Below are 25,382 nucleotides of genomic sequence, written 5' to 3'. Positions count from 1 at the left end.
TTTAGAAGGAATGCATATTTATTTTGTTCTTTGGTTAAGTACTGTTTCTACACCATTTCATAAAGATAAAATGACAGGATAATAAATTTTTATAAGAAAGGATGAAAACGTTCTTCAAACTAAGGCTGATTTTCCATTGTTTTCACTATTATAAATCCTTACATTTAGGCCAGAGATATAAAAAGGCAGAAGATACCTTAAAAAAATAGTTTTCACAAGTGTCAAAAATCTATCTAACAATATAGCAGGGTCCCAAAACTTTCAGAGTTGGTTTATTAGTCAGTGCTCTGTTTCCGAAGTTATTGTCAACTCATCATATCTGAACTGCTGGGATCTGAGGCCCCTTCGCTGCGCAGAGCTTCAGCTACGTCTCTTCGAAAGACAGACATATTCTGAGTGAACCTGTGAAAAAGAAAACCCAAACGTTTGGTTAAAGGAGATCTGATACTGAGAGATGTATTTCAAGAATCGGTAAAAAGAATAACTATAATGTAAATTTTAAATTGAAGGAAAAACAAGAGGAAAACTCACAAACAAAATCACCAGGTGCCCTCAAAAACCATTCCTATAAAATAACAATGAGCATATAAACATGTATGGGCAGCATTATAAACTCAGCCTACCAACAGCGTAAAACATTTTAAAAGTCAGCTGGGAGATGAATGCAATGAGAAACCTTTCCATCTCACGTGACTCAGAACATGTCCTTTCTCCCAAACCTCCAGCAAAGGGCTCTTTGGGACATGTCCAGATGGTCGTCAAGGCCAGGCTCTCTCAGACCTACCTTCCTCCCTTGTGAGTGGTGTCAGAGTTCAACCTGTCTTAGTGAAACGTGGTACCATCACCCATCTGGCACAGAATGAATTCACAAAAATATTCCCCAACAGTTCTCTACCGGCAGGTGTGCGACGTGAAGTCCGTCCCGTGGCATCACACCTCAGGCTGAACGACAACTCTGACTCAGCCTGCACGACAGCCCAAATCCGATCTGCTTCCTTACCTGAACCGAAGACTTTGATTGCCATTTATCACACCTCATGTATGTATTTAAGAAAACCTCCAACAACCCAAAAACCACACACACACACAGATTTAAAATACCAGACATATATTGCACCCTGCATTTAGGGTTTTTCAAATGTTCTTTGGTTTGTTGCCTCAATGCTGTTCGCTTTGATTGTGTCAGACTTTGCTGGCTCACTATAGCGAAGCTAATAAAGTTTCCCGAAGAACGGCTCCTTAGGGCTCCTTCCTGCAAAGGACTGTGTGGACAGGTGCCTGCAAAACTGATGGGATCTCAGCAAAGGTCTCTTTGCAGGACCAGGGGTAATAATCCTTCCTGCCTGCCTCCACTGTACTGTACTTTATGGGTATGTCTAGCAGCAGTGTGGTAAACTGGGGCTTGCTGTGTGTGGAAATACAGGATGCAATTATGAGTTTATTCTTTATTCTGTTCATAAGTTTTTACGTTTGTGCTTATTTCCTTACTAATGGAAATTGATTTCTGCTCAATTTTAAACAATCACAGTTAAAAGAAGCCTCCTGTTCCACAGAATAAATCTGAGAAGAATTACAAATCAAGAGCTGAAAACAGAAAAGCCATCGTATTAACTCATGCTGCTTGCTGGGGAAGTGATGGCTTAAAAGTCTTCCCAAGTTAGACAGGCGGATGCTACCGAGACAGACGAGCTGCTCGTTCGACCGAATTATCTCTATCCCCCTCACACCTGCACCCATCCCTCCCTGCCTGCACTTCCACAAAAGCTCTCCAAGAGCTTCCGCATCACTGCCTATCTGAGAGTACTCCGCACAGCGCTTCGACATGAAAATCCCCTTCAAATCCATGGATATTTGAATCTAGTATTTTGCCAAATCTAGTGTTTGCTGGCAGTCCAAGCGATGGAAGCCTCTGTCCAGGCCCTGAACAGGGAGAGCACAGCACTGAGCTGGGTTCCCCACACTGCCCAACTACCACCCCTCCTGCCTGCCCGGAGGTGACAGGGGAGCTTGGCCTCCTGCCCATCCAGCTCCCCTGAGCCTAAGCTGGATCATCCAACCATCCCCTCTCTGTCCTTCAGGTCTGTAGTTCTCAGAATAAGGCAGCTCAGAGAGGAGCACATCAAGGTATGTTTTTCTCAGAAAACAGTGTTATCTGAAGGACTTACTGCCTTCAATAAATATAAATAGATACGCAACTAAGAAGCTATCCAGTGATAAGAATGAGTTTTACTCTTTTTTTTTTTTTAAATCCTGAAGGACTGTTGAGTCAAATGAATCCCCTTGGCATTTACAGCTCTAAGAGACTATGTCCTACAGCCCACCACTGTCAGCTCAGGTTTTCTTTGTTTTAGCAGGCATTCTCCTCCTTCCCAGTGGCTCTTTGCCTTTCCCCAGGTTTTCTGACGATCCACAATACAAGTTACGCAGGAAGTCTGTCTGATTTATTAGTGCCACGGATGTGATCTCTGTGCTTCTCTGGGTTTGCTTCCAAATTTCCCCATCTCTGGCTCTCATCCACAGTCAGGCCATAAGGAACTTACACCTTTAGTACCAGAATTAATAGGAAAATGAAACAAAATTGTGGAGACTATAATTAACACAAAACTATTTAAGAATTAAACAAGTTCAACATAATTTTCATACCAACAAACAGAGAAGAAGTCAGAGAAATAAAATCACCAAATGGTTTTAGCCATCACTTCTCTTCAAGCCCCTTTCCAGTTTGTTTCAGGCTTTCCAGGAAGTTTCATGGTCTGGACTAATTGTGTTTCTATACTTTCAAGGTATGCTTTGGTTGAATAATGCACATGGACGAGAAAAATGCAGCTAGCTAGTAACAAAATGTCAGCGTGAACATTAAATGCAGACAAACTGGCCATTTCTTTTGTGACAGCTTCTATTCTGTTTTTCAAATGAGGGCAAGATTGGGTGAATTTGTGATTTATGTTAAACAAAGAACTCCTTGGCTCATTTACCTACAATGTGTAAGTGGCCCCACTGGATCCCTTCTCATTCTGACATCCCACAAGCAGTTGCCTGACCCCAACGCCAGCAAGAAAAGGCTCTGTCAGAGCAACAGCACCGCTGGAGGCTGAAACAAGTCTTTTATCAGAGGCATTTAAGGTTGGAAAAAGAAAGCTCTGAGGCTCACCTGCTGAAATGAGGCAGTTTTTCTCAAGTGAAAAAGCAGGAGCTACAGCCTGGCAAGCTTTCGACTTTGGGATTAAATTAGGAAATATATTTCTGACCAAGAAAAGACATAATTATTAAATGTTCAGGCTCTCACTGTTAAGTCTAGGGATGAATTCTTTGATAGGATAAAAGAACTTGCAGTTTAAGGCTACCTGGAGTACTTCCTATGTAGTAATTTTTTCCATTTGCCTTTTATTTTTTCAGCTTACTTATGTGTTATGAACTTACCTGTCTCTGTTCTTTACCAAAAGGTTTTGCTCGACTCCTTCCATAAGATTTCTGAAGCACTGGTCAAGGGCTTCATGTTTGTTGTCAGGCTGGCTGGTTATCAAGGTTGCCCTCAGTTCACTGAAGTACTATGATAGCAAAGCAGAGAATATTAAAAATGAGTTTTGGAAATTTAAACACAGTGCTACTCACCTACACCTGGAGCACTCTTGAGCAAGTGCTTCGTATGTTGCCCTCTGGGAGAGGGGTCTGGCAAACAGCACGCAGAGGTCTATCTGAATCGGGTTTCAGATGCTGCCTTCCTGAACTGCACGGGCAGTGCATCAGTTGTATATCATGACTGACATTTAGTGGTAACTGGCGATGTGCCACTTTACCAGCGGGTGTTGGCCACCTAACCAGTTCCAATACAGAAAGCCACTTAAGAGAGGTAGCAGAAACATCCTTGTCTACTTTTCAAGTCTTCAGAATGGTGCAAATTTGTGCATCCGCTGTGGGTGGCGCTAATCACTCCAGTGCTGTGACGAGACAGATGCATCTTCGTTTCTTTAGAAGCTAATCTATATGATTTTCTATATTACTATTCCCATTATATTCTGGCAGATCTATGAGACTAGTTAAAATAGAATTTTTTATCACCTTCGGAAAACTTTGGTTTAGTCTAGAAATATAGAACAGGAGGGCACCTCTAGTGTTATCCACTACCCTACTAGTACAGCCAAGCAAGCCGTATAATCCTGTTCAGTCTTTATTATATTGGCTGTGTCAGTCAAAGTCTTATGGCCTTGGGCGCAAGCACATTCATAGTATAAGCACTGATACAGACAATTATTCAGAGAAGAATGAACCATTCTGATGAACCTGTGCCCAAGTACCTGGCAAAGTTTCTGAGCAGTCTGATATTGCAGTCAAGAGGAATATTGCTGGTATTCCCCAAATTTCAGGTGTATAACAAGATAGCTTGTTAACAGTAGGCTGAAAAATCAGTTTTTAGCATGCAAAATTTAGTAGACTTTTGAAGTTAATGTAACACGTAGGGTGTCATACAGTGTCAGAAAGCATAAAACTCTGGGATTTGTTTGCCAGATTTTTTAAAAACCTTTAACAGGTTTAAACCTGCTTAAACCTTAAACAAATCTCAAATTAAACACACATCTTTCCCATCAAAATTACAGCTCTTCTGTACACACTAAAAAATATGGGATAAAAGAAAATGTGGTAAAGCCGTAACACTAACGCTAAGCCCCGACAATTTAACAGGATTATAGGAAGTATTTGCTTTAATGTCTGCTTGGCAAATTACTTGCCCTCAATCCAGTTCCTCTCAAACCAGAAACATCCTGTCTTACGCATCTTTGCTGACCACTGCAGCAGTACTGGAAGCGAAGGCAGCAGCTGATCAAATAGCTGGGTCCCAAACTACTTAGGAACTCAAGATCGAGAATCATCTGGGAGCTGGTGTAAAAGATGATAAAACTGCCTGCAACAAACATGTTCCCAGAAGCCCTATTTCAAGGTGACAAATGCAGAGTTCAATGTAGAGAAGGCCACAACCCAGGCATCTTGTCCAGCGTCCACAAGACGTTTTTAGAAGAGAGATATTCCAAGAACAGCTTCAGTCAGCCCCATAATGGAAAGTATTAAGAGCATCCTCCAGTAACAGCAAGGAATTACACCTCTGCCTGCCATTAATGAGTACTGCATCCCATGGCACCACTGCTTCAACACCACAGGGCTGCTCTGAGCCCTGGGGTTTCTAGGGCTTCTCTGCAATAACATCACTGTCACCTGTACACTCGAGTGCCTGTCTTCTTTGGCTGAAGGACCACAGCAAGGTGGAGACAAGGTTGCTACGTTATCAGGATACAGAAGGCTTTTTCTGCCAACCTCTTGCCCCTAGGATTTAAATTAAACTTGCCGCTGCACTTCAGGAAGGAAACAAAGTCAGGAGCCATGTGCAACCATCCCCTTTCATACTAGCTGATGTCTCAAAAGATTTAGCATTGTTTTAGGGTGGACTCTGAGTATGACTCCCATTTTGGCATAATTACCCCTACTGGTGCAAGCATGTATAAATCCCAATTTTTCTGAGCCCCTAACTAAACCTGATGCCTTCCCTCCGAGACGAATTATAGGCAAAGAAGATCTCATTAAAACAAAAGAAGAGAACAAGCTGTAGAACATGGCAAATGCGTGCTTGCTATCTCAGGAACTGTAGAGACAGAGACGCTACCTGAAATAAAGGAACCTATTTCCAATAAATAAACCAGCAGTGCACTGAAATGAGCCAAGAAAAGATGACTTTTACAGCCATATATAAGTACGTGTCCTACTTTTTCCGAACATGAAATAAATAACCTTGATGCAAAAGGGGCAATACAAATATTGTAAATTCTATTTCCCGTTCTCTACCCTTCCAAAAGAAATATAAGACTTGTTCGTAAGTAAAGGTGCTTGTACATATCCATGTCTGCTAAGCAAAACACATAATCATTAGAACTAGTCTAATTTCAGCAAAAAGAATATTCTGCCAGTCACAAATTTATTCCTTATGATTTACAGCTCCATGGTTTTATCTTCAAGTGAAATATTTAATTTCTTCTTATACTGAAGCATCAAAACCACATAATTAATATGTAGTCAGGCTAATACTTAAACGCTATAAATCAGAAGCATTATATAAACAAAAGTGTCGTCTTGAACAAGATTGGGAATGCACAAAACTACTTATTTCCCACTTTTATAATGATGCAGTGACTCAGAGCAGATAGAAAATGATTAGTTTTCCTCCCAAAGTAGGAAATATTGCTTCCATCTGTAAAGTATAATATTGTGATGTCATAAAGTTTTCCTAAACACTGAATTTGCCCTTATTCCCTCTCAATCATTTTAAAAGAACTGCTCTCTCTTATAGAGCTTGGATTTAAATCACAATAACACACCAAGAAGATGAATGACAGTGCTATTGGATATGGCTAAAATTGGATCCTTCAGCACAGGTGAATGATGAGACAGCGCTTCTCTTCTTGATATATTTTCTTCTTCTATTAGTTTCCTTCCATAGCTGGGATTTCAGTTTGAATTTTAATGTATGCGGTTGCTGCTAATCTTAGTGTCTTATTTTTTTCCAGCACCCTCTTATTGTATAGACAATTCATTCTCCAAAGCAGTAATACACTGAGGCTTGTGACTGCCCAAGAGATAAAGCAATTCAGAATAAAGTTAGAGCTGGCTCTGAAGTATGGTGAATACAACAGGTCAATATCTTTAGAAACAATGCCTTGCCATACAAAAAATGCACACATTTAGATCAACTCTCATTCATTTACTCAGATGGTTTCCATTTCAGACAATATTGTCTCTATTAAGTCACCAGGGAAACATGATGGGTATATCCAAATTCACAGTTTCAGATTTTATTGAAAGGGCAAATTGCAGAGTATTTCCTGGTTTACAGAATCTGCCACAGATGTACACAATCCAAATTGCAATCAATGCAAGTACTTAACTGTAAGCACTCAGATAATACCCCCCAAAGCTAGTTGTTCCTGTGAAACCTTTCAGAAAAAGAAATCGGTTAACTATTTTTCTAGGAAGCATTTTTTCTGATGTGATTTCCACAGTGTTCTTGTTTCATATTTCTATCTAAAAGCCAGATAAGCTTGCATAACTTCTATTCATGCTTAATTCTGGAAAAGCGAAGACATACGACTTATTAGAAAAAAGGTAATTATATACTTGCATAGTCTAAGATTGGGTGTAAAAGTTGCAGTAACGGTTTGAGAGGATTTTTCATCAAAATGAAGCCACTCAGCCTCTGTGAACTGATCTGTAAAATACTTATACAGTACATGAGCTGAACCCTATTCTCTACTCCTAATGTGAGCACCCAAAGAAAGAGATGGGGGATTTGAAGGGCAACAGGCAGCTTTGTTCTGTGTGAAGTAATGTGAAGATTGAATCTGTTGGAGTTTCTCAAATACTCACTTTCTCATTGAGAAGTATAAGTCCAAGCAGCGGTCTTGACACAGACCATTGGTTTCTGCAGTCTTCAAAAATGATGGTGTTCATTAGGATTGACATCATCTGAAAGAAAATTCAGGTAGTTCACATGAATATGGATATCATTGTTATACTGTGTGATGTGATGAGAAGGAAAAATTAATGAAACCTTTGCTAACCATGCTGAAATCACGGAGATTTCATGTATGAGCACAGTATTGCAAAAGACATTCTTCCAAACAAGTATTTCCATAACCAAAATTACCAGGGGAAGAAAGTTAAAGAAAACGAACATCAAAGCTTGGCTCTAAAGAAGAAGTTGAAGTTAAAACAAGTATGAATTGAGATTTAGTGCTGTGTTAATTTAAGGTACAGGCTTTGACTTTACTGCAGGGATTTTCCCCACTGTCACACTACTTCTAGGAGAGCAATACGTGTGCAACCAGTAATCTGTATTAGTTTCAGATTAATCCCTAGCTGCCCTTCCAGATTCTGGTTTTCTGACATCCATCTTTCTTTGTGTATGACACTGCAAGGCATTTGAAGAGAACACATCCTATTTTGATGAAGGCAATCATGACTACTGCAAGAAGTCTATAAATCCATACCACTTCCATTGCAGTCACAAATCCAGTAAAATTTTAGACATTTTACTTTACTTCTGTGACTTACTTTACAGAGCTCTACAGCAGGGATAAAGCCACTTCATCAACTTTATAAAGCACTGAGATCTATCAACTCATACAATTAAGTTCTGTTGGCACCCAAACAGAAGCTACATAATTCACTTTGCTCGTTGGCTGGCATGTAACCAGAGCCTTCAGCTAATGCCACATGGAGTATTCTTCCTCTGAGGCCTCTTCTGGTCTTGCTGTGCTTCTATACCTCTGGCGTGCGTGGCTAGGAAGGGTAGGACTTATTTTAGGGATTGGCCCAATTTTTGTAAAAAGAAATTACAAAATAACTATAGAATCCATTTAAAGATAAAATGCTTTAAGATATCCTTGAGATATGTTAGTCCAAAATGCCAAAGGCCACAACATATACGAACCTAAAAACATTACTCAGAGATTAAACAGAGTGAAAATTTGTAAAATGTCACCAGTAAATAGTTTGACTCACATTTATAAAATATCTACACCCTAAAACCAAACATAGAGGAAGTAGAAAATCATTAAATCCTTTCTTCTAGGCCAATGAGTAGCTATGAGCAGGGTCTCCAGAGAGCTGCCACACTGCAAACTAGCCTGTAATAACTGACCAAGGCAAAGTCAAACAGCATGTTTCACTAAATGAAAAAGATGAATCCTAGCACTACAAATCACCTGGAACAGAGACATCCACAAATCATTTCAGCTTTCAGGTTAGGAACATACGGTCTGGTGTGGGAAAGGCCAATTCTTCACCTGACTTCACAGTTTATGTATCAGGCAAACTATCGTCCATTACTCATAGGACAAAACCAGTTCTATACTGCTTTGGAACCAATGCAAACAATTCAAAACCTCTGCACGAGCACTAACAGGGGCTTGTTTTCCAAACATGAAGAATAATTGCAACTTCTTATAATTCATTCATCGCCGAGTTTTCATCTCCATAGCTTGTACAAAGCCAGCTGTTAGGACAGAAGCATTTTTAAAGTAATTAAACTCACTCAAGCTGTGATTTAGTCAGAGCACCACAACTGACATACCCATATTTTTTAGAAAAAGTGCTATGCATGTAGAGAGACTTTCAGTGTGATGCTTAACCTAAGAAAGGGCACGCTTAGAGACAAGTTCACAACTGACCCAGAGGGAAAGTGCCACCTCTTCAAACTCCAGCTTTATCAAACAACTCATGAGGATGTCTTTAAGGTCTCTAGCCCAGAATTGCTACTAAATTGCAAATGAACTGCAAAGCAAATATTTTAGGAAACGTTTTGGCCTAAACATGGAGGAAGACCAAAATGTCCAAAATTCATCTGGGAAACACTTACTTGTCTGTGTGCATAAGTAGTACAGACAGTACTGAAATAAGCAAGGAATATGATGGATGTTACAATTCATAAAAACAAAGCCAATATAAAGCAAACTGTGTAACAATAACTATTAATTACGTGTTTTGATATCGCCCAACCAGGACAGGAATCAGTGAAAACCTCCCTCCCACTCCTGAGCTTTTCCCTGGACAAGATCCTGCCGTCAAATAGACTTAATTCCACTTCTGACTCTCAAGGATTAATGAAAGAGAATCCTTTTAGAAATCATTAGCCGTGCAGGGAACACCACTCTGTTCAAGAGTTAGCTAGGTCTCGTACCTGGATATGCGTATGTCTGTGTCTTCATGGGTCAACCCATTCCTTCCAGCTAAACTAGGCAGTTACAACGCGGCCAAGCGCTAACGCTTTCACACAAAGTTGCCTCTGGTTAAAGGAACTGCTGGGAGTAGAGGTACCACTGCACTAATATGAACCAGGTTGTAACATCTGCCCGTGAACTCTCTGGAACAGCGACTAACGCCTCTCACAAAAGTTATGTAAGTTTATTACTTGCAGAGGAGGACAAGTTGGAATCCTATCGTCTTTGCAGATGTCTTAAGACATCCTGCTTCTTGCAAAGATTAAAAAAAAGATCATCAAGGTGTATGGCTCGGCATTAAAAGTTGCATGTATAAAATTGGGGTAAACCTATCTATCATATCAAGACCTCTGCTGGAGGCTGTCAGGACTGCATAACAGCACAGGCAGAAAACAATCAGCAATTACTGAGCCTAATTCCACCAAGATGACTGGTCCCAAAATCTATGGTAACAGCCTTAAACTTCCTTTTCCTGTTTTCTGTGTTTCTCTCTCCCAACTATTGCTGCTGCTTTGTTTTACTCTGTAGCTTTGGTTTCCTGTGCTACTTCTGCATGAGCCTACAGCAAGCTGTTTGCATTCCAGATCCTTCTTTGTTTTACAGTGCTGCTGACACACTCCAAGAGAGATTGCACCAGCACACAAGCGCTGGGAGACCACCCCTGCTGGAATGAACTTCTGTCTAAGAGAGGCAGCCTGCACAGATTCATCTGCAAGGCAACAGAGCCCCTCTAGACAAGGCTCGTGCTACTTTATAATGAAGCTTTGCCTCAGCAAACAGCATGTTTACTGGTGAGGTACTAGACTTTAACTCTTTCTCGGGCAGAAGTATCAGGCTTTCATTTAATTTCACTAATATTCTCCCTCTCCCGATGCCTCTCTACTGTTCTCACATAATATAGAACAGCTTCTTCCTACATTGACAAATGACGTCCACAGCTTCCTCCTTCAGACCTCATGATTTGACTCTGTTGTAATCAGGAGAAACAGGTCGACCCATGCAGGAAAGAATTTCAAGATACTTGACACCCAGCTCCATATATATGCCCATTTTTGCTGCTCCCCTGAGTTGTTCAGGTCATGAAGGGACTGAAACTCTTTTCAGCTTCTGAAGGAGGCTCTGAGATTATGTGCCACCTTTGTCGTATTTCACTTGCTGACACACATTTACATATATTTGTATTTACGACGGCAACACGTACAGAAATTATAACCGCAATTTTCTGAAGACGAGATCTTGCCCAATAGCATCAACAAATGAGATGGATGCAGTTACGTGGCCAGCACCACTGCCCCAGAGCAACCCTGCGTGCTCCCAGGCCACCAGCTGGACGCAGTACATGAGCAAGCATTCAGCAGCTAACAGCAGCAGCACCATCTGCGTTTTTATTTCACTTCTTTCGAGAACTGCAAAGCATTTCCCAGGTGTTAGTCAGCTCCAAAGTGTGCCACTGAGGTACATCAGCATTCCTATCACATTTTACAGAGGGGCTGACTGAGGAACAAGGTCTGTATGCAAACCACAGTGATACAGACTGAGCCTGGGGCAGCCCCTCAACTTCCTCAGCTTTCAGTCATCACCCAACCTTGGTCATGCTGTTGCCGGAGACCTGCTGTCCCTCTCACTGGGCAGCAGAAGCAGCTGGTGGGGTTCAGGTGGACTTGCATGTATTTAGCATGCAGGTGTCCGAGGAAAGCCCGTGCTATGGCACACCCTCCTTGCTCCACCTTTGCCAGAAGTCTCATCATCTAACTGCAGGTCACAAAGCAACTCAATGGCAAAACTAAGCATAGAGCGCAGAAGCAGAACTGATCAAACATACGGATTTTTTTGTTTTCTAGGTGGAAAATACCCTATTGGTAGAAACAAACATTTTACTTCAGGAAAATGACTTCTCAGCTCCTGCCACAGACCCAATGCAGCGCAGCGGTGCTCCAGCAGCTGGGGCAGCTGCCTGAGGCGTGGGGCAGACAAGTCCTCATGCTGACTCAGGCAGCAAACAAGGTCTCAAAGTGGGGAAAAACACATTAAAAAGGAAGGGGGTGGAGGAACAGATAATCTATTTTCTACTTAGTTCAAAACGGCAACCTTGCCTCTGTTCTCTTACCTTAAACAGGACATCACTTTATCTGGTTCAATAATGTTTCTCCTGACACATTTGTTCTTTACAAAAGGAACTATTGATGGAACAGGCAAGAATAAAGAACTGTTCTTCCAATAAATTAATTCTTCAGAGCTTCTCTTCCTTCAGAGCCTCTTTCTTTCTTGTGTAGAAGAGGAAAATGTTGGTCAAGATCACTCTCATTATGAAAACTTTTTCTAAAGGAAGCTGGAAAAGAAGCTGGCTTTCCATTAAAAAGGGTTTTTTTGCTGCTCCATGTTATCAATAGAGAGCACTTGCGTCATTGCAGGTCCTGTAACTCATTTCTCTCTCCCATATGTTGGGATGAATATTTTATTCTGCTGCAACTAATCACATTTTAACATAAAGAACATTATATTAACAGCAGAGACAGCAGTATGTATTCCTTTACAAAGGATTTAGAATAGTCAAGAACATGTACAGCTTTTAACCAAACACTTGGGTAGTAATAAAACTCCTTTCTTCCATTCAGATCTGAAAAAGATTCAGATTTTTTCATTGTTTAGCATACAAAATTTGGTAGGTTTTTATAGCTCTAGCTTCAGACAGTCTGCTCTTAATTTAGGAGCTGTGATTACTAATTTAAATGTCCTTTGGAGTTCTCAGTTCTTTCATCATCAATTCTTCCTATATCAATAAACGGATCATCATTTACTAATAATACTAGGAAGATTTAAATGCTCCAAGATTATTAAATACCTTAAATTTTAATCTGTTGTTTTAAAATATTTATTTTACTAGAAAGCCTAACTTTCACATTCATATTTTCCATGTTTGAAGCTAAAATTTCCAGATGAAGTAAGAAAACTAAAGCCTTTATTTATTATGAAAGTGAGAACCAGTCCATTATTTCTGAACTAAAAATATGTAACTGTCAGAAACAGCAAGTCAGTTGAGATTTGCAGTATATAAGAGTTTAAGAATCATGCATCTTGTCTGCTTGCATTATGAAATTACATTAGACCAATAAAGAGCTTTAAACAAGTTGTTCCAGAGCAGCAGAAGCACAGAGGGCTGGTGCTGTGGCTGACGTGGGCAGCCTCGATCTCCAGCACCGAATAATGGTCCGAGTTACGTTACAGCAGCTTTCCTTCTGGAGACCCTCTCAACCCTCTCCCACCCTGTGGCTAATTTTCATTACATGTATAGAAAGAGGGGAGGAGTTGTGGAAGGAGGGAGGGCGGGACAGAGAGAAGAGGGCATTAGACAGAAAACACAGGCAGTCCATGAAACCGGGCTAATGCAACCACAGAGCTCTTTTCAACAGCCTTTCTGCTCTGTGCCTTCTAAGCTACCCTCAGACCAAGCTTTTCTTTCAGCCTGTATAGGCTAGATTCCTCCAGATACCTGCTCGCAGAATATAGCATTTCACCCTATTTATATGTACTTCCACTATATATATTTAAATAAACATTAGTAACTAAAATTTCATGATTCAACAGCTGCAGCTTAAAAGTTGTGAGGGACCCAGTCTTGTATCTCCATTTGGAATAGTTCAATTTGGTCTGGCCTTTTTGTTTCATGAAAAATTAAGGTATAAATGGCTGAAAAAAATCCAATCCTGGTGTTAGGACAAGGCATCTGGGTGACACACATCGTCTAGTACATGTCTGCAGCTGATGGACTGACATTTAACTTAAGTGTATCTTTCGCAGGGTATTCCTACCAGTTAAACAGTATGTCCTGCTGGGATACAAGTCTTTTCTCCCAGTGTTCAGAAGGGATGGAAAAGGGATGGCTATAGATGTGAGAAAGGTACAGTTATGGGGAGCGTGGAGCTTTGGCATTTCCCTGGGTATGTCTTTAGAACTGGCCAAAGGGCTGAGTATGGGAGATTCACTTGAAGTAGGTCCAAATCATGAGCCAGCAGAAATAACCATAAAATAAACTTGTACTAATTTATGTCAAACCTGACTTTCAGATACAAAGACAAACACGAGCACATACTCGAAAGGATACATTTAGGATGATAGCTTAATGCACCTTCAATGTGCCCATTAAATTTACTACACCAGATCCACTGCAGTTTTCTATTATTTCACTGTTAAACTGTCGTATGTTAATAGCACAATAACAGACCAGTAGTGCAAAGTGCACTTTTCAAAGCTAAGGCTTACTTTCATCATTTCCTACCTCTGGCCAGTAGTGAACTGCCAAAGGCATCACAAAGCAGATGTTTGTGCTACGGGAGGGAGTAACTGCAACAGAGCTGGAACACAGGCGGCCGCTACATCCCGCACACGAGCTGTTCACAGCCAAAGATTTTGCCCTACACTAGCACATTTTCAAAAGCAATTTTAGTATCTTCCCTCTAATTTGAGGACATATTCTAACACGACAGAACATGTCCTTTTCAAATTACAGTTGCATCTGAATTTTTTATGTGAAGGACTATAATATTCGGGGGTCCAGTCTCACCTATCAGAACTGGGTCCATCTATCCTAAGGGAGACCATGCTCTGGGTGAGCTCCATCAGGGATGGAGAAGAGATGCCAGCTGGCTGCTATAGACTCACCTATAGTAAAGCAGTAAGTCTCATGGGATGGAGCAGTTTCACCTAGTCTAAAGGGGTGGCTACATTAAATACTGGAAGTGGAACAGTTAACTGCAGCAACACTGAAAACGTCTGATGAATGAAATACCTCCTCTTTCTGCAGGGAGGAGGGGATACATTTCATTAATTATTACCTTCCAGGGTGTGCTGACTTGCTTCTGTCTGTGCTGAATTTCATGTAAACCCTCTGTTGAATGTCACATACTCATATGCTGCCTGAAGTGCTAGATTTTGTATTTGGGTATCTGGTGTAGCTGACAGATGTTTACAAACTCGTATATCTGCACAGCTTCTTTCTGCCTATCCATCTGTGCTCCCTGATAGACAGGAAATTATTCCACCTCAGGCTGGAATAATTTAAGATTGTGACATCAACCCTTAATCTGCATTTTTTAGCTGGTAGCATTCAGAGATTTTCAGTTACGGATATCAGAGTGTCATTTTAAATTAACCTAAGCTGTTTATTTAAGATTCAGCCATTTCTAAACAAGTGGCCGTAACTATACAGCATTACAGCTGTTTTTAAAGATGACGGAACTGTGATTAATTGGCACTTTTGGAATGCACAGCCTCCCATAATTTGTAACACAAACTTCAGTTTGGTTTGGTGTCGGAGAAGGCTTAGCTCTTTAAAAATCTTATCAAAAATTAATACACATTCCCCTCTGCTTTTAGCAGTATATGAAGCAGCAGCTAGGTTCAGGTCTTTGTAAACTCAGTTAAGTTTTATCTCAGAAGATCCTTAAGCATTTTTTTCCAGCCCACGTGGTGAGTCTCTCCCTTTCTTGCACAGCCAGCACTCTTACCTGAGAGGTGACACAGGATGAAGTTGGTGTTGTCTGCTACCAGCATCTCTGACCAAATGACTAGTTACAGATTACTTAACCTTTTTGGGAGAACAGCAGTTTCACCTACAACACCACCTTCCAGCGAGAGTCTTTCTTCAAGAATGTAAATGGTCCTGTATCTAAATCTTTTCAGTTTTCCCCTGAACCGACACTAGGACTTAGAGCATGCATCTTCTTTGAATTCCTCAAACGTGAGCCATCACCCTTCTCTTCTTCAGCTCCTGCGAAATTCACCAGTGCCTTCCCTTGCATCAAGTGGTGGGTGTTGAAGCACAAAAGCACCTGGGGATTTTCAGTGTTGCACCAGGATTTCGGCACAGGAATTGGGATCTTTGCCTGCTGGATCATTAGTTTTCTAAAATCTCTACTACAGGAAGGCCTTCCAAAATGCCAAACAAGTGGGGAGTGAAGACAAGGTCGGAAAATGCTATTACTGGAAAAGTAAAATCATTTAGTCCAAAACCAATCTGAAGCTAATCTCAAACTTAATCTACAAAAATGTTCCAGAAATGTAAAAAGCTGCATACGGAGGGAAAGGCTGAGCACGAGATCAGCTCTAAAACCTTCAGCCAAGGAACTTCAAGCCCACTGAGCGTGCGCTTATCCCCGAACACGAACAAGACTCACGCTGACACTGAGTGGAAGCGTGTTCAGCGCAACCCTTAGGGACGCAACCAGCACATGCCAAGGAGCTGTCCTTAAACTGGGTTTAAATTTGCGCTAACCTTCCAGTCAAGTCCAGCCTAGCATCTACCACATAATCCACCTGGCCTTGCAGCAACACTAAGAGATTTGTAGATCTCTTACAAGAGCCCTGATGTTGCTTGCCACAAGGCAGCTGGGATCTGCAGGCAGCTTGAGCGTGGGCTCAAACCGTGTGGATGTCTGCCAGAAGCAGACCCAGAGGCATCCCCCACACAGCAACAGTAACCAGTAGTACAGAGAAAATTAGAACCAGGGTAATTATTTTACCCATATTTACCTTAGTTTAGCACTGCTATGGAGATAATCAGCAGGGATAGGGAAGCAGGCTGGGCTTTTAAATCACACCTTGAAGGAAATCAAGAAGGAAAACCCAGAAGCTTTGCCCTAACCACTGTTCAAGGGTCATCCATAAACCAAAGTGACCTAGTCTGCTCTACTGGAGCAGAGCAGTGTACTAGCATAGAATTTAAAAAGCCTAATCTGAGTATTAATTACTGATTGCCTAACAGATTTCAAGCCTCTTCTGTTTTCAAACTGTTCATAAATTGATTCTAATTTCTTCTGTGGAACAATTAACAGTATTTTTGTTAGCCTGATGAACTGGACTATAACCAAAGCTATTGCAAATAAACATAAAAGACAGATGATAAAGATGGTAATAAGCATATTGCTACTGTGTCCTGAATAGTCACCAACACTTCTTAGTGAATATCATCTTTCACAACAACAACAAAGGGTAAGAGCACAAGGCTATTTCATGCAGTCATCAAAACAAAATGCACTGAATATTATATTTCATACTAAATACATTACCCTGGCAGTTTGACACTCAACATTTCAATAGATATTGCGTCTCTCTAACATTCTGCCTGAATTTCTGCAGATGGACTTTTAAGTATCAATGGAAGATTACTTTACTTGTCATGCTAAAAAGATTTTAAAGAATGGTTGCACACACTTCATTTTTAATTTTTTTTATTTCTTTTTTTTTTAAAGGGAAACGAATCATAAATTCAGAAACACAGTTATACTGAAAGGTCAAATCCCATGTTGTGTAGTAGTCCTTTGTGTGTAGTGCTCTTTCAATAGCTAAACTATCTTGTCTCTGATGTGCCCAGCAAAGCATTGGGAGGATTTGCTCAAGTTAAACTAAGCTAACCTAAACTATGCTAAGCTAAACTAACAGTGTACCCAAATCTCATCAATCTGTTGAGATATTGGCATTTTTTTAAAATGTATTTTATTTTTAAACTGTGCAGGTTCCTGGAGACATATAAATACACAAGAATCTCAATTTTCAGCAAAAAAACTCAAACAAGTAAACACCAGGGGAAAAAGCCCAACAAACTAAGTTTCTGGATCTTACAATTTCAGAAGACACCCCGAGCGCACAAATATTTCTCAGGGTCACAAACAAACAAAACTGACAGCAATTTATTAGCCTAGGAAAAACTTGGATTTTGAGGTTCAATTCTGGAATCCTGAAAATCAGAAATCTGCCAAGGTTGAGTGGGACATGTATTTAGTATATGCCAGCCATCAGAAAGTTTTTGGCAACAAACCAGCCCTTTCCACCTGACACATACCTTTCCATTTGCTCAAATGAGCACTGACTAGGTCAGAATGCCGCAGCAATTGCCTCATCAAACACCAGATCTCTATATGAGCATCATCTCATCTGCTATAAGCTTCGATGGGCCACTGCTATCACATCCAACAGCAATTAAGCATCCTTGTAAGCTGCTGCTATTCTAGAATTTTAAATTTGATTTTTTTTTTTTTTTTTAAGAATGGGGAAAGTGTGTGTTCACTGAAAGCGAGTTTCATTACTCACATGGCAAATCTGCCAGTAGCAGATCATGGAATGGATTGTTACCTTTCCCTATCCATTTTGTAAAGATATTGCTTTCTTTCCAGACTGCAAGCATCACTTCTAACTGGATTTTGAATTATAATGTGAACTTTACAAAATTATTGGTGCTATTCATATCGCTAGTTAGATTCTATGGAATGGCAATATTTTTACCCTTCCCCAAACCAGCACCTCTTAGTGTTTTATATAAAACAACCATGGCCAGCAGAAATCGAACATTTCCAAGTAATGTAAAGTATTACATTGCACTGAGTAAACAAGAAATAAAACATTTTTATACTTCTCCTTAAACTTATTTGCTTTCTGAAAATATTTATGCAGCACAGAAGACACGAGGTTATTGAGAAATACAGCCAGTTCCTCTTCTTTAATTGAAACATTTATGCTTTTTGTTCTGCTAGCAAAAAGCAATGAATGGTAATAATGCAAGATAAATATACAAGAAACTTATAGATATGATTGTAGAACAACATCATCCTAATGTTTTCATTTAATTACCCTGAAATGTATTCTATTTAATATTCATTACTCAAAAGCCAATTTAAAAGAGAAAGAGGTGAAGGGACTTATTCAGAAAGACGGACTGTCATTCACTGCAATAGTTATCTAATATACAGAAGTTAATAAAGCAGATTAATCTACAAGTCCCTTTAAGCCATCACTGAGTTTAGAACAACTGCCTCTTTGACCTCTAACCCTCCCGCTGTGCACCAGTAGCAGGTGCCAGCTGCACTAAAATTATGGCTGACGCGTTTTAAGGCAAAGTCTTTTCTTACTTTGCTTCTGACCAGCAGCTGACCCTGTAGGAACGATTGTTTCATGTGCTGGCCTAAAGGCTACATAAACCAGTAACTGATAAACAAAAGCATACATACACCAGCTGCCTAGCCCGAGGGTGCACATCCAACACTGACACCTCTAGCAGTTTGTGCTGCAAGCCGAATCGCCGCTTTTTGTTTCCATACATGAATTCTGTACAATACTTGTTACTTCGCGGAACTAAACTTCTCTCACTCCCCAAAACTGTTTGTGTAAACTATAGCACAGCTTGGATGATTAAGAGGAGATTCCCAATTTGATTTAGCACCATTATTAAGAGCGTGAAATCTTCAGATACATCACTAATGATGATGTATTTTAACATTAAAAGTCATAAAATTAAATTACTCAATTCACATGATGACGAATCACAACAAGGCTTTAAACAAAGCAGAATTAGAAAAGACACTAAGCTCATTAATTTTTTTGATTTCTTAATTGACAGCACTCGTGTTAGTGATAGCTATACATTTAGCAATATACTTGAGACTGAGGCTGCTGCTGCCTTTATGGACGTGCAGTAAGAAGTACGTATAAAAGAGAAGTAACCATAGTTTTCATTAAGATAAGATGGCTTTGACATAGTTATTTTGCTGATACAAATTACACAACCACAAAAACAATCAGAGTAATGATTAAATGCAGTTATGTACATGGGAGACTACTAGTGCAAATGTTAACATATTTAAATGGGTTCCCTTCATTAAAAAAATTATATATGATATTAAACCATCAATCAAATCGAAACACTAGAGTCTAAACGTATTGTCACTGGTTAAAATAAATGACTTTGAGACTGAATTTTGGCTCACTCAATATGGTGCCTTTTCTGTTGCTTAGCCACCCAAGTCTCTGCTGGCTTGGGCTACAGCTGGTATATCTCCATCCCTTTCAATTAATAAAGAAAGTTATGATAGTATTGGATAACATTTTTAAATTGTGCTAAGAGGCTGAAAACAGATGTCCCAATGAAAATCCTTCTCACTGCTGTATCAAACCTTTCAAGGCGCGAGCTGGCAAAAGCCGAGCACTCTGGTTCTGATTCAGCTGAGCCTTTAAACACATTTAATTTTAAGCATAGGAACGATCGCACCTGTGGGTTTGATCTGCTCTTAGAATTAAGCATATGCTCACATATGTGGCTCAAGGTGCTCAGGTACTCAACATCTTGCACAACTGCCCTCCGTCAGTACAATTCGATGTGCTTATATGCAAGCGCTTCTGCATGGGCCATGAAGCATGCATTATAAACACATCCCCTCTTCAGGCTATTATTTCAATTACTGTGCATAACTCCACACTAGCTGTATACGGCACTGAGGTTTATCTGAAAAACAAAAACATCACTGATTTTACTACATAAAAGGGAAAAAAGGGAAGTAGCATTTATAACATGTTTTTATTTTAGTAATGCCACTTGATTTTTCATTGCGACTGGCATCTTTACTTTCTGTTTTACGTCTGCTATGCACTGCTGCTGTGCTGCTTCACTGAGTGCACCTTCGTCACTCGGCGAAGTTCTAAGTCACAAGCACTCAGCTCCAATGAGCAGCCTGGTGAGTTTTACCTATCACCGTTACGGCACACGTTACAGCACACGTTCTCCAGTTACCGCAGTACCGACTACCCCATCCTCCTCCCTTTTTCAGCACTACCACACTCAGCATCACCCACTCCCTCAAAGTCCTTTGTCCACCCACATGCCTTCCCATCTACCTGCTGTACCGCTCCTTTCCTAGAGGTCCCTCTCCAGCCCAAGTACTCCACCACACTCCCCTACGGCAATAAACGCCAGCTCTTCCCCCATCCCTGCTGATTTTTCCCTACTGCAGCACTCCCCACGCACTGCCCCCAGAAATGCTGAACCCTCGGAAGGGCTCAGTGCAGACACAGCCTCGTTCTACAGCCGCCCAGCCCTAAACCAACCATCCACCAGCACCGTCCCCTGCTGTGGGCCCACCTGGGCTGCGAAGCGGAGCGTACCTGCCAGCAGCCAGCCGGCATGTGCCTTCTGGTTCCCGGCTGGCCGTGCTGCGGAGGCATGCGGTGCCGCTCCACCTCTGGGCAGGCCAGACAGCACTCACCGCCGCTCCGACACCAGCGAGACGGAGATTGCTTCGGCTGCACGCTGGGTCTTGGCGCAGGTGCTGTGCAGATCTAATCCAAACGTTGGTACAACATTCAAACTCACCAAAAAACCCTCTTTATTCTTATCCACATGATCCTCCTGAAAACGACGCACAGAATGTACTCACCATGCAATACCCTCCCTCATTTGTTGCCCCAGACCTCACACACCTCTCCAAGAAATGCCCGGGAAAGGAAGTCAGCGCTGAAATGTCACTGAAATCCTGTTCCAACCAACCAACCATTTATCCACTTCCACATCCAGCACAGAATTATTTCAATGATGACTACGCAAACAGAGTTCTTTACCATGGCTCTTAGGAACATTTGTCAGAACTACGGGTGAAAGATGCTACAAAACTGATTGATTTTTGGAAAGAACATGAATAGTACTTTACCATACCAAAACTGAACTAACAGCCTAATGTGTACAATTCAGCAAGATAAGCATTAACAGAAGATAAAGGTACCATCTTAAAACCAAAAATTACGCTTTCATTTATAAAGTGGAGCAAACACCAGCTTCACCTGTCAATCCTGGAGTAACAGCATAGAAAAGTAGGAGCCTTTAAAAATTATTTGTTAAAGTGCTTGTAACACAACATAATGCAACAGCAATAGTTGAATGTAATAAACAATATTAATACTGCTTTCTATCCATATATCTCAAATTACTTTACACATGTTAATTCAGCTCAGCTGTAAAACACCATCAAGAAGCAGTTGTTTGCAGATTAAGCTCAGACTAAGTAGCTCGCCCCGGGGGAACAAAACCGGTGGCACAGCAAGAAGGCCAAAGCCACTGTTACACTTTAAAAGGATGCTGTAACTTGCTCCTAAACATTAAGAGGTTGTTTCACTTCTATGTTTTGTATTGCTCCTGCCCTTGCCCAGTCACGCCAGTCTGTTAAAAAAAACAGAGCAGCTGTAGGTTGTATGTCAGCAAACAAAATGAGAATTAACAGGGTTTAATTACACAACGCCGCTACTCTAGAAGAGGAACGCCTCAGCCATGGACACGCACCCATTCACGGAGCCGCGGTCGGATGCTGGAGCGCCTCGTTTCACGGTGAGCCCAGCTCAGGGCGGGGGGAGCCCACGGACCCGTCCGCTGCGGTTTCGGGTGCTGCGGGGAAATCACCGGGGGCTGGCCGGGCCCGCACCCCCCCGCAGCGCGGCCCCGGACGGGCGGGCCGGCGGGAGGCGGCGGTTCCGCCCCGGGCAGCCCCGGCCCGGCGGGCGCTCTCCGCGCGGCCCCCGCCCCCCCCCCCCCGCGCCGCGCTGCGCCCCCGCCCGCCGGCAGGGGGCGGCGGTCCCGCCCCGCCCCGTCCCCGCTCCCGCCGCCCCGGGGCTTGCCCCCGCCGCGGCCCGGCCTGGCCAGCACCTACCGCCCGCCGCGCTCCGAGGGCGCCTCTCCTCAGCCCCGCCGTGCCGCTGCGCGGGCGGAGCCGCCTGTCCCCGCCTCGGGCCCGGCAGGGCGGGGAGCGGCGGGGCCGGGGCGGGCGCGGCTCCCGCGGCAGCGGCGCTCGGCCGAGGCTGCGGCCCGTCCCGGGCCCCCGGCTGGCGGGAGAGCCCCGAGGGCGCCGGGCGCTGCCGAGCCGGGGCGCAGCGCCCCACGAACGGCACGTCCCGGGCTGTGCCGCTGGAAGTGCTCGTTACCCGGCGGCGTCCCGAGACCCAACTTGGAAGAAACGTCCCGACTAGGAACCGAGTGCCGTTATCATTGCATCGGTTAGTTTAAAGAGCTGACAAACCTCTCTAAACTCAAAGCACAATTAGTCATTAGGGTCTAGTTTTTCAGCGCTGTTAAGCAATTTGTAACCCATTCCTTTTAATAGGGTTATGCATTACTTAACCGACACAGATGTCTTGAAAACTGAAACCGCTGGTTATGAAGCAGCAACCTTGTTCATTAGCTTCCATGATAGTCAAATCATCTATAAAACCAGTGTTTAATGGCCAGCCGATGAATAATCAATGTCTCACTTTTCATCTGAGTGTGAAAGTGAGAATAATCTAATACACTGTCCCCCTGGTAAAACGCAAAGCCTTGGGTTCCGTTTCTATTCAGGGCTGATTTATAACCCAATGGAAACCTGATGTAAACATATGATCAATGAGTCCCATCATTGCTGATAATAACCCCCAACCGGCCCACTCCCTCATCTCAAAAGCCATCCCCTTAGGCTATTAGTTTCGTCCAGCTAATCCTCTCTACTATTTCTGCCTGCTGCTTTTACCTTGGCCATCCGTTCAGTCCAGCAGACTCAGAAGTAATTTTATACGCAGCAGAGAGCGGGTGGAATTGATTTTTCACTCAGTGCTCAGTTCCCATCTGAATAATTATCAATTTTACTGCCTCATAAAGGGAAGAGTCAAAATTTCAAATCAATTCAAAAGAGCTTCTGAGACTACAGAAACTGTGCATGAGAATAAAGGTCAAAGTTGTCAGTGACCTCGGGAGATGATGTCAGATATTAGTACACTGAGTAGTTGACATCAGAGGCACTCAATATGATATGACTAGTGCTAATGCAAATCATATTTATGCTGACTACTGGAGACCAGCCATTAATATTTAAAAGAGTACGTGAAAGCCTGCATTCAAAATAAATATAACCTATTCCGCAGAATCTGAAGTTAATAAAGACAGATCACCGCCTAGTCATATGCTGTGAAGTGAAAGATTACTGCATATTAACAGACAAAGTATTACATCAAGATTGCCACAAATGCAGGAAAGTCCAGGGCCCAGGCTGCTGTTCTGTCCTTGATGTTCAAATCACTGCGCGCAGGGCACAATACTGAGCAAGCTGACATACCCAAATGCTGACTTCATTGCTAAGATTCCATGAAACCCCTGTTAGGCAAGTAAAACATCAGAACCTGTGATATGACAAGGGAATCATCATATTCTGATAATGATGTCAAGAATAAACATCATCAATATTCTCACAATAGGCTGTATACTGCCAGGAATATATTAGCTACTATTAGTTACTTTTCACCTTCAATTAAAACAGTAGACAAATGACAACAAGAACTGTGGCGACTGTATGCCAGGCTTTTTCCAAATGACAGTGTACCTATTAGGGAAACACAAAGATGACCACACTAGTCATTTGCATTTTGTTAATAACTTCCGTTTTCGTTAAAAGCCTCCAGACCTGTGAAACACGTCTCCTGAAATGGCATCTTTGCAACTGCATTAGGAATCCAGAGGTTCTTGTAAATATGCATTTTCAAATAGTTTAATGAGATTTTAAGGGAATGCGGCACAGAGCAAATGTGGAGGTACATAGCTATGAGCATCCTGACCTCCCTGTAATGTACTTGAGCTGTGATAAACCTGACGGGGCTGGGAAGGGGAAATCTCTCCTAAGCAGTACAGCAGCCACATCCTTTTCAGAAGCATTAGATTTAATTTCTATTGTATTTACCTTTAACAGAAAAAATCCCACTGAGTCGCCTACTGCAAAATAAAATATTCAAATGCGATAGCATACAGCCATTCAATTTACACATTTCATTACCAAAATGTGTGGTTCAATGCCAGAATTTGTTCTTCTTCCTCCTAAAATACTTTAGAGAGCTTTCCTTCTCATTTATCTATAAATGTATTGATGATCTCACACACCTCTTTTTACAAGCAAAACTGAAACACCAAGTTTTAAGATACTGTACAGCGAAGTATAGTATCTACGCTTTTCAGTATGACAAAAAATATCTTCAATCTTTGGTTGTCATGAGAACACAGCTGAAACTACTCAGGGTTGCATATCAGCATAGGGAGGTTGATTCTGTTACTAAGTAGCTAATGCAGCCCCCTTGTTCACAAAAAGTCAGGACAATTCAGAAATGTAGTAATACCCCATAGAAAAGACTGCTAATTCACCTGCTGTAGAACTTCTGGGTTCTGCTGCATGAAATGAAGCAATCTCTGTCCATCCTGTGAAATCTCTCTACATCTTAAAGTCTTCTTTCCTTCTTTAGCAAGGTGCTTGAAGAGGTAGGTGACGATGTAGTCTAAACTAGCACAACAGCTGGAGGAGACAATTGTATCTGTGTAAAAAATGAAAGTTTTAAAATTGTTTCTGTAAAAGAATAATTAATAATGACATTTTATAGTACTTGGAGAACTCAACTTTAATAATCTCTTTGATATTAGGCTAATTGATACATTGACAAAGTCTATTTTTGATACATGAGCTGACTAGCTTTGAAGACTGCTTTTATTAACACACAGCAGCCTTAAACCTTTGCTTTTGAGTAACTGCATAGCTCCATGTACTAAAGATCCTGTGAACTCCAGTGAACTTCCTTCACAACTGTATGAAGGCAGCTGCCCCTCTGGGTACTGGAAACTGCAGGATGAGGGTTGACCTTTTACTGGTATTCAGGTTCATGTTCAGAAGGCTCCAGATCCCTGGAAACTAAAATTCTGGTTTGATCTGCTTACTGAAAAGGTAAGGTTAAATCAAGTAGGGCTGCTGTCTAGGTTTTTCTCAAGTAGTATTTCACAACGTTTCTCTGTCCCAAACAGCTTACAAC

General features: G+C 41.7%; 1 protein-coding gene across 3 annotated transcripts in view; it reads right to left on the bottom strand.

Moving 5' to 3' along the window:
- RANBP17 (RAN binding protein 17) overlaps positions 1-25,382 on the bottom strand; it is a 163,801-nt gene continuing 138,419 nt past the window's right edge. For all 3 annotated transcript variants that reach the window (XM_074838701.1, XM_074838703.1, XM_074838702.1), the window contains 4 exons: positions 24,727-24,893; positions 7,408-7,506; positions 3,421-3,548; positions 1-402 (listed from right to left, as the gene is read on the bottom strand). In XM_074838701.1, the coding sequence (XP_074694802.1) occupies positions 306-402; positions 3,421-3,548; positions 7,408-7,506; positions 24,727-24,893 (491 nt within the window). In that variant the 3' untranslated portion in view covers positions 1-305. The remainder of the gene's footprint in view (positions 403-3,420; positions 3,549-7,407; positions 7,507-24,726; positions 24,894-25,382) is intronic.

This window comes from Strix aluco, chromosome 13, assembly GCF_031877795.1.
Source record: "Strix aluco isolate bStrAlu1 chromosome 13, bStrAlu1.hap1, whole genome shotgun sequence".
In the NCBI taxonomy this organism is placed as follows: domain Eukaryota; kingdom Metazoa; phylum Chordata; class Aves; order Strigiformes; family Strigidae; genus Strix; species Strix aluco.
Note: the sequence above shows the minus strand (reverse complement) of the source record. Positions and strands in the feature narration are given on the sequence as shown.